The following is a 15,739-nucleotide window of genomic DNA, read 5'->3' on the forward strand; positions in this document are numbered from 1 at the left end:
CCTAGGGACAACGGGTTCAAAAGCGAAGGCCTAGACCTTTACACCCTACCATGAATGTCTTTAGGTGAGTGCAATCTGCACTTGTCCGCTGAGGACCGAGAAGCAAAGGCATGAAACAGACATCCTGGGTTGTTAGTCCTCGTTAGGAGCCCTGGGACTACCAGGCCTGTTGGCAGGTGGAGCCGGTGGGACAGACAAGGCCACATCCACAGAGTGGCCAACTGAACGAGGGAACATTGTCCCCATCAATACACTAGATATGTTAGATGCAAAAGAGTCAAACTTGTCACATAAAAATTCAATCCTAAATTTTACAGAATCAAGATCAGACAATATTGAATCTAACCTACCACCCTGAGATGACTTAGTGGTTGTGGAAAGGATGTGAATCTACTAGAGAAGAAGATTCAATAGACCTATCTATCTCTTGATTAGAGGTTACTTCTAAGGAAGACTTAGATGATGCAAGACTAGCTGTTCTCTTTAAACTCTAAGTCTATCCTTTGCTCTTCTAATAAGATACTTTACCATCTTCTCTATCTCCTGCAAAGACAATTCCCTGCAATGATCGCAACGGTTGCCTCAACCACAAGTTATTGCCTGAATCACAAGTTACCCAACAATGATCAATCCATAATTCATGTGTATCATAGTTCAAAGAAACCAATCTGGTCTTCAACCGCTTACCATGCAAAATCTAAGAGATTTTGATAAGCAAGACTGAGAAGAAGAATCCATAGTGAAACAAACAAAACACAGTCTAGACAATCCAATTCGATAACCATGAAAAAACAAACCAAAATTCAGAGCACTTGTCAACACAACCGCCCGTGTTCATCAACAAGAGTAGAATGAGCAACCGAAACATTTGCTGTCTTACCCCCACCATTTGTAGGGTGGGGGAGTAAATATTGGGAGTGCTCGTTAACAACTATTTCAATTTTAACTTTTGTCTAACTCGTGCCAAGTATAGTAAACCCCCGTATTAGCGGGGGATGCGTTCCAGACACCCCTGCAAATAGCTAAAATCCGCGAATACTTAGAACCCCCCCCCTCTAAAAATGCTTATAACTGCCTACCATGAAAGGTCAAACACCAAAGTATGCCTAAAAATACCAGCCTACATCAAATATACATTAAACTATTACCTAATTACTATATTAATCTTTGAAATGATATTATTAATATAATTTCCAAACCATCTTAAACATCTTATCATTACAAATATACATACACACTGTATGGCTTACAGCTGTAGGTGAAAATAATCCAGTCCCCCCTACATATTCAACCATGCACATTTTCTTTCATACAGTTACAAGCCATCCCATTTTCTTTTAGGGGGGAACCATTGGTATTTATACGTAATTCACAAAGAGAGTGAGAGAGACAAAAAGTAAAAACGTATGCACATTTTAAAAAATTTAATACTACGTACATATTAAGATTACTACATACGTAAATCATACGGGTGCTCACAAGTGATGAATGCTGATTAAAGATGATGATAATGAATTAGCTGTGCAGTCCGATGAATGATGATGAAGATATGACTGCACAGCAAAGCAGAGAAGTTACAACTCATCTGAGGGCACCTCTTCACCTTCAGGAGGTGCTTTGGAAGGCACTTCTTCAGTTGATTTGGGAGGCACTACTTCAGGCGATTGGGGAGGTACTACTTCAGGCGATTGGGGAAGCACTTCTTCAGGCGATTCGAGAGGCACTACTTTGGGTGATTTGGGAGGCTTTGGAGGGGCCTTCTTCGTCCGTAGCTGAATACGTAGGGGGAACTGGATTATTTTCACCTACAGCTGTAAGCCATACAGTATGTACTGTATGTATATTTGTAACGATAAGATGCTTAAGATGGTTTGGAAATTATATTAACAATATCATTTCAAAGATTAATATAGTAACCTTTCATGGTAGACAGTTATAAGCATTTTTAGAAAGTGGGTTCTAAGTATTCACGGATTTTAGCTATTCGCGGGGGTGTTTGGAACGCATCCCCCACGAATACGAGTGGGTGTATTACTGTACTTGGCACGAGTTCAACAAAGTTAAAATGATGAACATGGTGATAGGCAGTTGCTGTCCCTGCTTTTTCATGGTGGTGAGGGCTTGATTATAGGACTCCAATGCTAAATCAAGGATGTTTGAAAACTTTAAGGAGCGTCCCATATAAGGATCCCATGTTGAAACATACTCCTGCGTATCCTTGATCATTCTCTTAATGTGGGACAGACATTCCAAAGTCATCCTGCCCTCCTCTTCCTCCTGCTCCTCTCCTGAACCTGGCGTATCTTCTTCCTCACTGGCAGACTTCGTCAGGTCTTCCAAATCCTGGTCCGTCAGGGGGTCAGAGTGGCATCAATGAGGGTGCCGATTTCATCCCTTGGTGATGTCTTGAAGCCTTCTCCACCTAGAATCCTCGCCAACTGGACAGCCTTATTAATGGCCGAATGTTGAATTTCTTCAGGAGAGAAGACCCTGTAATCATGAACACACTCCGGCCACAACTTGTTCCAGGACGCATTCAGGGTCTCCTTCTTCATGTCATTCAGTGATTGGCTGATGATGGTCAGACATGTGGCAATCGTGAATTTACGCCAGTAGCATAAATTCACTGTCATTGTCCATTGCACTCACAAGGAGCTGGAGGGAGTTCCCGGTATAGAGTGCCTCGAAGGCACGGATCACGCCCTGGTCCATAGGCTGGAGGAGAGAGGTGGTGTTGGGAGGGAGGAACTCAAGCTGGACTCCCTTGTAATAACGATCGTGAGGGTGGCCACCAGCATTATCCATAATCAGCAACACTTTGAACTCCATGCCCAAGTCATTCAGGTATTGCCTAACTTGAAGGATGAAGCTCTGATGGAACCAGTACTCTGTAAGGATTTTGGTGATCCAGGCCTTCGGGTTATGCATCCAGAACACAGGAAGCAACGCCCTGTTCTTATTCTTGAGGGCCCTGGGGTTTGCAGCCTTGTAAATGAGGCCTGGTTTAAGCATGAAACCAGCCACATTCCCACACATGATGAGGGTGACCCTAGCCTTCTGGGCCTTGAATCCTGAGGCTTTAGCTTCGTCCTTCATGAGGTATGTCCGGGAAGGCATCTTCTTCCAGAACAAGCCAGTCTCATCCATATTGAACACCTGTTCTGGATGGTAGACCTTCTCCTTGATGGTTTTTTTTAAGGTCTCCGGATATTTCACGGCTGCTTCAATGTCTGCAGAAGCTGATTCCCCATGCAAAGTAACAGACTTTAGGTGGAACTGCTTTTGAAATTGGTGGAACCAACCATTGCTGGCCTGGAAACCTTGAAGCACTGAGGATGGTCCAGCTTGAAGCTCTTCCCCCTCTTCTTCTTCTGCTTCTGCAGGCACTGGTTCATCGAAGCCTAAGAATTCTAATTCCCCTTCTTCAACGCTTCCCTCTGCCTGTACTACATCGTTGCCTTCTGTAGCAGTTGATATTGGAGTCGATGGACACGTTCTTCTTCCGCCTGTCCTTTATCCAGAATGCCAGAGCAGATTCCATCTTCACAATTGTTTATCCTGCACTGTCGCAACTGTCTTTGCATTACCGAAGTAGCTCATACTTACAGACTTTCATATCTCTGCCTCTTTCTTCTTCATATATCTCACTGTGCTCTCATTAACATTAAAATGGTGGCCAACCACAGCAAAACTTTTGCCCTCCTTTAACATGTCAAGAACTTTAACCTTCTCCTCCAGTTTTATAACAGTCTTCTTTCTTTTAGACTTTGCCAGACGTCTTAGAAGGAGCAGGGCGTTTTTAGGAGGCATTTTAGGGCTGAATACCACTGATGCACAAAGATTAAGAAACCAAACACAAAGATGCACGATTTCACAAGGTAAGAAGATGCTGCGAACTACGCATGAGCTGAGAAGGATGCCATGGATGCAGTCTCCCAGAATTCCATGTTCTCGAGTTGGTTGTGAATGTCCAGCCAATGAGCACCAAGGAAAATGAATGGCACTTCTGGATTGGCTGCTTTGCAGATGACAGCCAATAGTGTGTCGAGTATCATTGATCCTGGGTACACAGCGTTCAGCATCTTGAGTTCTTTATATTTGCGGAGAGGTGGCTTGGGTGAAGCACTTTTAAGAAAAACAAATATATGTTATTGAAATTTTGCTGTTGTTTACATTAATATACTGTATTATAGTACTGTAATATTTGAAAATTAGTAAATCGTTTTTCACCATACAAAATGTACTTAAAGTAGTCATGAATATACTATATACTTACTACGTACATGAAAATGCTACGTACCACGACGTAAACATACGTACCCTGCTATTCCCGTTGTCTTATGTATTTTAGATATGCTCTACGTACTACTACGAACCATCCTAAAACACTTTTTGTATGTAATATTTAAAAATCATCGTACAACAAAACAGTTAATAAAATGTACAGTACTGTATGCGTAGAATAACAATGTTAGTATATGTACACACAATACAGTAGTACCATGTGTATATTGTAGCAGCAAATTATTGGCAAATGACCCAATGTAACTCGTTTCATTGCTATGTCACGTTTGTGTGTTTTGCGTGTACAGTACTATTGGACTAAGAATATTTTTTTAAATCATGCATTAAGATGTCCTCTAAATGCTTTGCTTCTTCTAAGGCCTCTGGCAAATAGCCTACAATTTATGACTGATGAGAAGAAAGTAGACATGATTGTTATGTTAAGAGAGGGCAAAAGTCACGGAGAAGTAGCAGCCCATTACGACATGACATTAATTGCGGTCGTCTGCACTGAGCATGAACAAGGAAAAATATTCATGCAGCCCTACCGTACCACCTTCGTTGTCATGTTCAAATACCTTAACTGACAGCGCCTCCTGTCATTCATCGTACTGCACAGCTAATTCATCATCATCCTCATCATCTACAGTATACTGTAATCAACATTCATCATCAGTTACTACCAGTATGATTTAACTTTGTTATTTATTATTACAGTATTACAGGTACACAGTGTAGTATTACATAATCTTATTATTTAATTTCTATTACTATTATATGTACTGTAGTATTATTATTAATTTACATTATTATTTAATGTTATTATACAATAAATAATATGATAATACAGAATACTGCTATACGAAAAGACAAAAAATCTGCATCCTCAAATAGGCAGGTTCCCCGCAAATATTTTTATAGGTATGTTCCACAGACAAACCCACAAATAAATTTTAGATAGGTTCCACATAAAAACCTGCAAATGGGTGAGTCCACGAATCGTGAGAACCAAATACAGGGGGTTTACTGTAGTCGCAGATAAAGCTAAATGACAGAGGGTAAATTTCACCTCAAAAATAAGTTTTTCTGCAACTTTGTGGAACGGGCATTATATTACATAGCTTGCGCTCATCCACAGAGAGAACGCGCTCATACACAGAGAGACTATGTTGACATAAAATCTATAGAATCTACTACTCTTAGGACATAACACACTAGAAACCTTTTTAAAAAACAAAGGGAAGAAACCACCAGGATCTTCTCCACCCCAGCTATCACAATTATCAAGAATCTTCTTAACATCCCTAGAGTGAAATGCAGATTTTATAGGAATAGTTTCAGGATGATAAGTATCAGGGAGAGAGACATCCTCAACTGACTGCTTAGTTTTAAAAGCTCAATGAAGCAGTTTACCCTTTTCCTTGGGGTCAGTAATCAATCTACCATTATCTGTTAGTAGTGGTGGAATGGAATATGAGCCTCATCCGAAGATAGATGATGCTAATTTAGTCCACCACAGATGAGGCTGAGCAATTCCTTGAAGTTTCCTCTTTTAGGAATTATTGCAATACAAAAATGTGTTAAATGAAGCGCAAAATGTCACTCCAATACAAAATTTCATCTACAACTCAATTAAAACCAAAGTACTGTGTATAAAGGAAGAACAAATTCTCATGTCCATAGCAGAACTCATTTGTACAGGTATTATGAAATGTCACTGATCCATTATTATAAAGAGTAAAATACCAATGGTGGATGATACCATCAATGATCCTTTCTTCTGCATTCAAAAAATTTCCACCCCAAAGTGGATGATGAGAATTAAAATCCCCAAGAGGAAACGGGGATGGGGTTGACTGACTAGCACTAGAATATCATTTAAAGTAAATCTGGGTGTAGCAGCAAGGTAATGGGAACAAATGGTAATCTCATGATCAAAATATGCTCGAAGGTCAGTCTTCCAAGGAACACTGGAATATTGCAGAGATTTAACAATATAATTATTACAACACCTCCATGAGTATAATAGCCATCTGTGGGATTAATTTCATAAATACCATATACCTTTATTAGGCTAAACCAGGGTTGAATAATGCAACACCTAGGTTGGTTTCTTGAGGGCATACAATACCTGGATTATGATTATGCATTTATAACTTGAGACCTGCTACTTAGCTGGGTTTGCCATGTATTCACATTACAAGGACTGAGATTTATGTTATGTCCTGTGAGCACAGAATTAGGAAGATTTATATCTGCATGGCCTTCTGAAGAAGATGGTGACTTTTTTTGCATATCTAGTTTATTCAGTTTGAGTTTGATTTACTATCAGTCTTCACAATTCTTATAATAAGACTCGTGAACCTGTCCAAACATTTTATTGGTAGCCATATAAATTCTAGCTTCTTTACCTTGTGGAAGGCAGGGCAGAATTTTTGCAGAGGAATATTTTTTTGGATTTTGCTGGCCTGAATCTGGTCAGAATTCTGAAGATTCCATAGCTTCAAGCCTACCACAAACAGGGCTTGGGCCATAAGAAAACTCAGCCAGAGATAGGAATGCCAGAAAAATGTCATAATCTGAATGAACAGACTCTTGTGAGGTCTTTCACAACCTCTTGGCCTTTGGTGAAGAAACACTCCCAGGGGATTTATTGGAATTCTGAGCAGTACCAGCAGAGCTTGTAGCCTTTGCATCAGTATAGGTTTGGGTACTAATGGGTCAGACTGTACATGTGAGGTAAAAATTGTTGGTAACATAACAGACAAAGGAATTTCAAGAACTTCAGCATGAACAACTATAGGATGAGGTTCATATTGGCAGTTGTACCAGAAACAAAATGACTGAGCTTGGAATTAAATTACTGCTAGCTGATGAGAAACACCACTAGTACTGGATTGACAGTTGAAGAATGAGCAGCTCCAGGATCTCTGTTAGCCCCAAAAACGAGGCACCTTGTTTCTACAAGGGTGATAAAATTGCTGAGCCTTGTTAACCACTTCTTTTTGTCCTTCCTCGTCCTCTTCCCATACCTAACCCACCGCAGTAAACTGCACATTCTTAGTAACAATGTAATTCATGTTTTTTTTATCCATACTAATAAAAACATGAAAAATATAAAAAAAAGAACACACAACAATGCAATGAGCAAAATACTCATCCAACCAAACTTTTGACCAGTAATCAGTGTGTGTGCATCAAGTCTGTTTCTCATGATGGTGGCCTCAAGACAGAAAGAGACGGACTGTGAGTGAGGGATACTTCCCCACTTAACCCCCATCTCCACCTGTTTAAACCCCCATCTCCACCTGTTTAACTACTTTGTTACCAAGTTTTGATTAGTCTCCAGCTCTTCCTTAAAGATACTCCTATATAAAAGGTAAAGTTTGTATAGGTACAAATTTTCCTTTTAATACATTGTGCATGGCAATGTCCTCCTCTTTCCACTGATGTGCTTTTCTTTTTTAACGGCCAACCCAGTCAGTGTTTCATTAATACTGTACTGTATACAGTCACCACCCTACTGAAGAACAAGTTACATTCTGGACTGCTGTTCGTATCTTGAATTGTTAGTCAATTGGTTTTTAATAAGTAATGCATAATTTTTGTTGATGTTTACATTCAGGAGTTAACTCAAGAGTCACAGATTGTACTATTTTCACTTAATTTTTAAATCATGCAGTATTATAGAGAATTACTTTGGATGCTAGAAAGGTAAAAGGAAGAAAATAAAATTTAGATTCATGCAACATTCAAAATTCAGCATTTTTTTCCCTGCTTTGATAGTTATGAACTTGGAGAGAATTTCGCAGAAGTGTCTGACATTGGAAGTTCACAAAGTTAACAATGCAAACTGCCACCTATTGACAAAAATGCATACTAAACGTTTTCTATTGGGAGAGGAAGTATAGAAAATGGGCGTTCATAAAAACGGGGTAAGTCAAGAAGATAGAAATAAGTAGCAATATTTTACGAGTATGAACAATTATTCTCGTGATTTTAAGAAGAATTCATGGTAGTTAATTGCAAGAATACTTGCAATAATTAGGGAAGGGGGTTAAAGGAACAAGTTCTTCTCCCTCATGTCCTTCTGTTCTTTGCAAAAATTCTTACTAGGAGAATAGCGATGCAGAGCAAAATTTAAACTTGTGACCCTGTCTGTTTGTATCTATGAATGTTCGTAAGTAGGGTGGTGACTATATCTGCATATACTGTAATCAGCCCAGCTGGTATGGCTAAATACATATTTATTTAATGCAGAGGATAATGACTAACTGAGCTCCAGGGGCACTTATAATGTTTTCGATTCTATAGTAGTCTTTAGGACTAGGACTAGTCCTTACTGCACAAGACACATTTGGGTTATAGACTTGATTCCTACAGGCACTACATAATAAATGGGGGCCACTTGATAAGCTTGACATGAAATTTTATTGCAATGAACAATAGGTAGCAACACATCTACTCTGAACCATCATGAATTACTCCAGTAAGGAAAGTCATAAACCCTGTATGACAATGCAAAACAAATTCTGCTGTTGTAATTAACTACTTGAGCATAATAGGAAACAGAAAAGCAAGCTACATGTAGCAAAGATCCATGAATTTCTGTAAACATGATATTGTACCACTAAACTATACATGATCCTTTTAATTTAAATACTAAGCTAAAATTGTCCACAAAGGTTTATGTAAATCCTAATTACTGTAATGAATACTGCACTGTAATGAGTAAACAGAACAGCTCTTCAAAATACGCAAAAAACTAAAAAAAAAAAAAAATGGAATTTAATGCTCTTTTTTAAAGTCAAAGGACTCAGGTTTTACTAGTTAAAGTGGAACCATCACCATAATACAGAAATGAACAACAGTATAGGATGAAGTAGGGAAAATAATGAAAGTCTACCCAGGAAAAGAAAAAAATGTTCGTGTTCTGGGGATCAACATCAACACTTCTATTCAGACTGGAGGGCACACTGGACCCAGTGAATTGGGAGCCTGAGGGGGCTGTCTCTCGAGTGAATTTTTTTTTTTTAGTGTCTCAAGAGGAAGCCAATGAACCTGAAGGCAGTTGTAAAATGATAGGTTTTTTTTATGTAAAAATAAAATAAAATTATTTCAATAGTTCTTTTGGGTAAACATGCTGAGAAAGTCTTCAATTTTGTGATCACAGTCCTGAAAAAACTAAGGTTTACAAAACTTACACTATTGTAGGCTTCTTCTAGAGCAACATTCAGTGAATAAGTTGCCTTTATTTCTATAATTCGGTTGTCCATCTTGTACCTAAAAACTAAAATTACTTTGAGCATGTGGAAATTTACAAAGTGTAGCAAACTGCTTATTATTAAAAATCTAATATAAAACATGAATGAAATATTGTACTGTGACAAGCATGAAAATAAAAAACTAACTTTATTTTTCAGTTACACTACTGTACTGTATTACAAACACTATAGTACAGTACATTAAAAATCAAACAGTTCTTCCAGACCCTTACCAAAAAAGATGAAAATTTCTGTTACCCTAGTTTTAAACTTCACTTTAAAATCAAGGCAGCAGATTTTCAAATAAATTGTATTTTTCCTAACATACAAAACTGAAGGTCTTTACAAAGGATTTAGCTTGCGAATGCGAGCTGGAACAACCGTTTAACTTTCAAACAAGGTTGTTAACTACTGACGGTAGGGAGGAAGCCCTGCCCACTTGTCGGTCTGCACTCCACTTTGCCTTATGGACCAGGTACCAGAATGAGGGGTGGTTGAGGTGGGCCGTAAGTGTAAAGACCTTTAGGTTTGTATGTTAGGAAAAACTACAAAATTTTTTAAGTAATTTGTATTTTTCGTAACATATAAACCTGAAGGCTTTGCGTAGGATTTTGCTTGCGAACATGAGCTGGAACGGCCATTAACTTTCTAACAAGGTAGTAGTTAGTTACTGATGGTAAGGGGGAAGCCCACCCACTTACTGGTCTGCACGGTACTTTGCCTTTCGGCCCAGGTACCAGAATGAGGGATGGCTGAGGTGGGCCATAAATGTATAGACCTTCAGGTTTGTATGTTAGGTAAAATACAATTACTTTGAAAATTTGTAGTTTGTTCCTCCACAAATACAAACCTTCAGTCTTTACATAGGAGACTTACCCTTTAGAAGGTGGATTCTGGGTAAATCTCTGAACCGACTGGTAGTTCTGCTCAGCTGGGTCTCTCTTCCTGGTCTCGAAGAGCTGAGGAAGGAGTCCTGTGCCTCTGGCCTGTTGAACATATGGAATGTTCAACTGCCAGACTTCTGGGCATTTTGAATTACTGAGTTGGTGTCATCATTTCAAAAAGGCCTTGGATGAACCCATAGTGTTGGAGGCGATAAAAGACTAATGCAACCAACAGGCTTGTTTTATTGTTAGCTCCTCTCTCTCCTTGCTACAGAGAGAGGTAGGACTTGCACCTAATAATCCACTCTAGACTATAGGGTACTCAGTTATCTAGACTCACCTGCATGGCTGCCAGTCCAGTACGTGATGGCTCCCCACCTGCCTCTCTGCCCTACAGGAGAGGGAGGTAAAAAGAGAAAAGGGAGGAGGCCACTCGTTCACACACACACACACTCTCTCTTTTGCTACTGTACACCTTAGGCGAGATGCTACCTGTCCCTCTAGGGAAGCCAGGTGAGCTACACAACTTGTTGAGCAGCCAGCCCAGGACCAAAGGAAAACATGTCCAAAGACCTATGGGCAACGTCTCGAAGGTAGAAGGACGTGAATGTAGTTTGTCGAGACCACACTCCCGCCCTTAATACCTGTGGAACCAACAGGTTCTTCCGGAATGCGAAGGACGGACCAATGCCCCTAACCTTGTGAGAGCTCTTGCTCAGAATATACTCCCATCTACCTCGTCAGACATAGAGCAAGCCTGCTTGATTGTCTCACGAAGCCAGAAAGAAATCGTGTTCTTAGACACCTCTTTCTTGGTTGAGCCAGTACTAACAAAGAGTCATTCGCACTCAAGACCTGAGATGTCGAGTCCTCTTACCCCTATTGATGCAAGTGTTCAGATATTTAAAATACTAGGATGCAAACCATAGATTCACTACCGATACATCGTGAGTGGTAGCTGAGTGTTAACATAATAAATTTGAAAGTTGCCCAAATGTCGTACTGCGTGAACTTCCCCTGAAACTGACAGCACTGGTTGAGTCAGCACTAATGATCAAAGTGGAAATGCTTGGAAAATGATATTTTAATGATAAAATAAAGTTTGTTCATACTTACCTGGCAGATATATATATAGCTGTAATCTCCGAAGTCCGACAGAATTTCAAAATACTTGCACGATTGTGCCGGTCAGGTGGTTAGTACACATTCCCGCCGCTGGGAGGCGGGTATCAGGAACCATTCCCATTTTCTATTCAGATTTTCTAACGCCACTGTCTCCTGAGGGGAGGAGGGAGGGCAATATGAATATATATATCTGCCAGGTAAGTATGAACAAACTTTATTTTATCATTAAAATATCATTTTGTTCATGAGACTTACCTGCCAGATATATATATAGCTGAATACCACCTTTGGAGGGGGGTAGAGACAGCCAAGAATTAGGGAAAAAACAAATTTATAGGTAAAATTATTTTGGTTCCTTACCTGATAGCATAGCTGACTGCGTGGTTACTGTCACCCTAGTCTGCTTCTGCTTTACTAGAGACCCCAGCGAGGTAGTGACCTATAAAGCTGGCGACTTCTAGATGATCTGTCAACGGGGGCCTGACCACAATGTGACTAGATCATAGACCATACAATGAGGACAAAAGAGCATTACCAACCACCTAACCAACACCTAATACGTTAGCTTGGAAAGGATTGGGAAGACTGCCTCCATCAGTCGACCCAACAACCATAAAAACACAATTAAAAACCCACTAATCAAATTAAAGGATAGGATCAGAGCTACCCCTGTCCCCAAGGTTGTTGAAGCAGCAATGTATGGTCCCAGCGAAAAGCAATTTTCGTATACTACCTAAACATCTTGCAAATAGTGTGAGGCAAACACCGAATTGACTTCGCCAAAATGTGGCACTAAAGAATGTCACTGAGTACCATATTTTTCTTGGAACGCCATGGAGGTAGCAACTGCCCTCACCTCGTGAGCGTTAACTCTCAACAACTTGAAGTTGGAGTCGTCACAACAGAATGTGCCTCCTTAATGACATTCCTAATGAAGAATGCCAGTGCATTCTTCGACATAGGTTTAACTGGTTGCCTCACAGAACACCATAAATTATCCGAGGGACCACGAATGTCCTGAGTTCTTTTAAGGTAGTACTTGAGAGCTCTAACAGGACATAGAACTCTCTCAGGTTCCTGTCCAATAAGGTCTGCTAAACCTTTAATTTCAAAGTGTCTAGGCCAAGGGTTAGAAGGCCTTTCGTTCTTAGCCAAGAACGTAGGGCTTAAAGAGCAGACAGCATTGTGTCCCTTGAAGCCCACATGACGGCTGATAGCCTGAACTTCGCTCACTCTCTTCGCCGTCGCCAGAGCAGTGAGGAAGACCGTCTTTTTAGTAACATCCTTAAGAGATGCAGAGTGGAGAGGCTCAAAAGGACTGGACATCAAAAACTTGAGCACAACATCCAAATTCCAAGTAGGAGGAATTGGCAGAGGAACCTTAGACGTCTCGAAAGACCTCAAGAGATCGTGGAGGTCCTTATTGTCAGACAAATCCAGTCCTCTGTGTCTGAAAACAGTAGAAAGCATGCTCCGATAACCTTTGATAGTCGGAACTGCTAACTCGAGTTTTCTTTTAAATAAAGGAGAAAATCAGCAATCTGGCTCACAGTGGTAGAGGAAGAGGAAAAACCCTTCTTTCTGCACCAACCTTTGAAGGTTGCCCACTTCGCTAGATATATCCTCTTAGAGGAAGATCTTCTGGCTCTAGCGATGGCCCGTGCCACCTGGCCAGAAAACCCCCTCGCTCTGACCAATTTCTCGATAGTCTGAATGCAGTCAGGTTCAGAGCGGGGAGGTTTTGATGATATCTCGCGAAGTGGGGTTGTCTGAGCAGATCTGTTCTCATGGGTAGGGTTCTCGGAACGTCTACCAACCAGTAGAGAATTTCCGTAAACCAGTGGTTCGAAGGCCAAAACATGGGGATGATGAGTGTCATCCTCGTCCCTGTGAGGCCGCGAACTGCGGATCACTTCTCCCAGAATCTATCGCATCTATTCCTGTCCCCCAGGGGAGCAAGTACCTGCCCCAGGGGAGCAGATGAGCTTTACATAGAGGAGCCTCGCTGTTCTTGAGGTTGCGAAAAGATCCACAAGAGGGCGACCCCAAAGTTTCCAGAGATCTTGGCAAACCTCTTGATGAAGGGTCCATTCCGTCGGCAGGAGTTGATGGCGCCAACAGAGCAAGTCTGCTCGAACATTTTCGACCCCTGCAACAAATCTTGTGAGAATCGAAATGTTGCGAGCATGAGCTCAAAGAATAATCTCTCTTGCAAGGCTGAACAGGGAACGAGAGTGTGTTCCGCCCTGTTTCTTGAGGTAAGCCAATGCCGTAGTGTTGTCCGAGTTTACTTGAACTACACGATTGCAAACTTGGACCTCGAAGAATTGGAGAGCTAAAAGATAGCCGCCAACTCTTTGATGTTGATGTGCCAGGACACCTGTTCCTCTCTCCAGGTTCCTAACACTTCCTCTCCCCTAGTGTTGCCCCCAACCTGTTGACGACCCGTCGGAAAAACAACACTAGGTTGGGGTTCAGAAGCTTGAGGGAGATCCCTTTTTCCAACTTCCTGGATCGAGCCACCACTTCAGGGGCTCTTTTACAGAAAGGAAGAATTCTCAATTCCTCTTCAAGTCTTCCTTGTTTGCCAGTTCTCCAACAGAAAGAACTGAAGAGGCCTGAGATGCAGTCTCCCCAGGAAACAAACTTCTCCAGCGAGGAAATGGTCCCCAGCAGACTCATCCATTCCTTCACCAAGCATGTTTCCTTCCCCAAGAAGGCCGAGACTTTTGTAGCACAGAAGTTGCCGTTCTTGCGACGGAGACGCTATAAAAGCCACTGAATTCATCTGAATCCCCAGATACACAATGGACTGTGGGGATCAGCTGCGACTTTTCCACATTGACCAGAAGTCCCAGGGACTTCACGAGCAGAGTCAAGAAGTCAACTGAAGGTCCTCCAGACATCAACCAGTCATCCGAGTGAGATCCTGGCGTCGAATCAACCAGTCGTCCAAGTAGAGAAGATCCTGACGCCCGACTGGTGCAACCACATCACCAACGTTCTTCATCAGACCCAAGCGTAAACGGTGTTTTGGGGGCTGTGCTGAGTCCAAAGCAGAGAGCCCTGAACTGGTACGTCTTGTCCCCAAGACAAACCTGAGATACTTCATCGAACGTGGATGAATTGGGGCGTGAAAATAAGCATCTTGGAGATCCAAAGATACCATCCAATCCCCGGGATGAAGGACTCCTAGTATTGACTGAGAGGTCTCCATCTTGAACTTTTCCTTCGGACAAAGTTGTTCAGCCTGTTGACGTCCAAGACAGGTCTCCAGCCTACTGAATGTTTTGGGACTAGAAACAATCTGTTGTAAAATCCCGGGACTGAGTGTCCAAGACCTGTTCCACTGCTCTTTTCTCGAGCATCTGTTCGAGCAGGTCAAACAATTTTCTGTTTGGCAGGAAGGTAGTTGGGAGACAGACAAAAAGACAATGGAGGAGGAGACAGAAAGGGAATCAAGTAACCTCTCTCCACCACTTGGAGGGACAAACGTCTGCCCCTCTCTCTCTTCCAGGCTTGGGCAAAATGAAGCCTGGTTGCAAACTGGTGTCTGGAGATGAAAGGAGTCACTTGCTACCTCTCTTGGAGGTGACATTCCTTCGGGAAAAAAACTCTCCCTCGTGGTGCGGGTCTCAAGTGTTGCTTCCCATAGAAGCCCCTTTGTTATGCAAATATTTAGCTGTTTCTTTTTATCATTGAGACTGAGTTATGAAGGAGATGCGTTTGAATGTCAAATAACGTTTTAGAAAAACGATAGGTTTTTGCCTTCTCTGTGTATTTATTTGCAATATCTTTAACAAAGTCTGAAGTTTTTATGACATAATGAAACTGCAGCTAGACCTTCTGCGTTGGTAAATGAACTTAAATGAAAAAGAACAAAACAATGCTCTCTTTTTCAAAAGAGCCGACGAAAACTGAGTCAAGCAAGTTCTTCTGAGCCATCTCTGACTGCCTTGTCCATGCACTGCTTCGCGCTGGACAGCTCCCCAGACTAATGGAACTCGGACTAGTAGCCTTATTGTGCAAAACTCCCAGACACCAGTCCAAGAAGTTGACAAGACCTCAACAGTCCTGAAAAGAGTCCTTTAAGATGGTGGTTTCCATTTCTAACAGAGTCCAAGACACCTTAGAAGAGGACAAGTGGGATCTTCTGGAGGCATCAACAAGATATGTAAAGTC

At 41.3% G+C, this 15,739-nt stretch overlaps 1 protein-coding gene across 2 annotated transcripts in view; it reads right to left on the minus strand.

Moving 5' to 3' along the window:
• Nucleotides 1-15,739, minus strand: part of LOC136833018 (uncharacterized) — a 105,817-nt gene that overhangs the window by 60,676 nt on the left and 29,402 nt on the right. Inside the window, exon 2 of one of the 2 annotated variants that reach the window (XM_067094669.1) lies at nt 9,489-9,574. The exons of the other annotated variant lie outside the window; for it this stretch is intronic. Within the exon in view, the coding sequence (XP_066950770.1) occupies nt 9,489-9,560 (72 nt within the window). The 5' untranslated portion in view covers nt 9,561-9,574. The remainder of the gene's footprint in view (nt 1-9,488; nt 9,575-15,739) is intronic. 2 annotated transcript variants of the gene reach the window in all.

This window comes from Macrobrachium rosenbergii, chromosome 4 (assembly GCF_040412425.1).
Source record: "Macrobrachium rosenbergii isolate ZJJX-2024 chromosome 4, ASM4041242v1, whole genome shotgun sequence".
NCBI lineage: Eukaryota > Metazoa > Arthropoda > Malacostraca > Decapoda > Palaemonidae > Macrobrachium > Macrobrachium rosenbergii.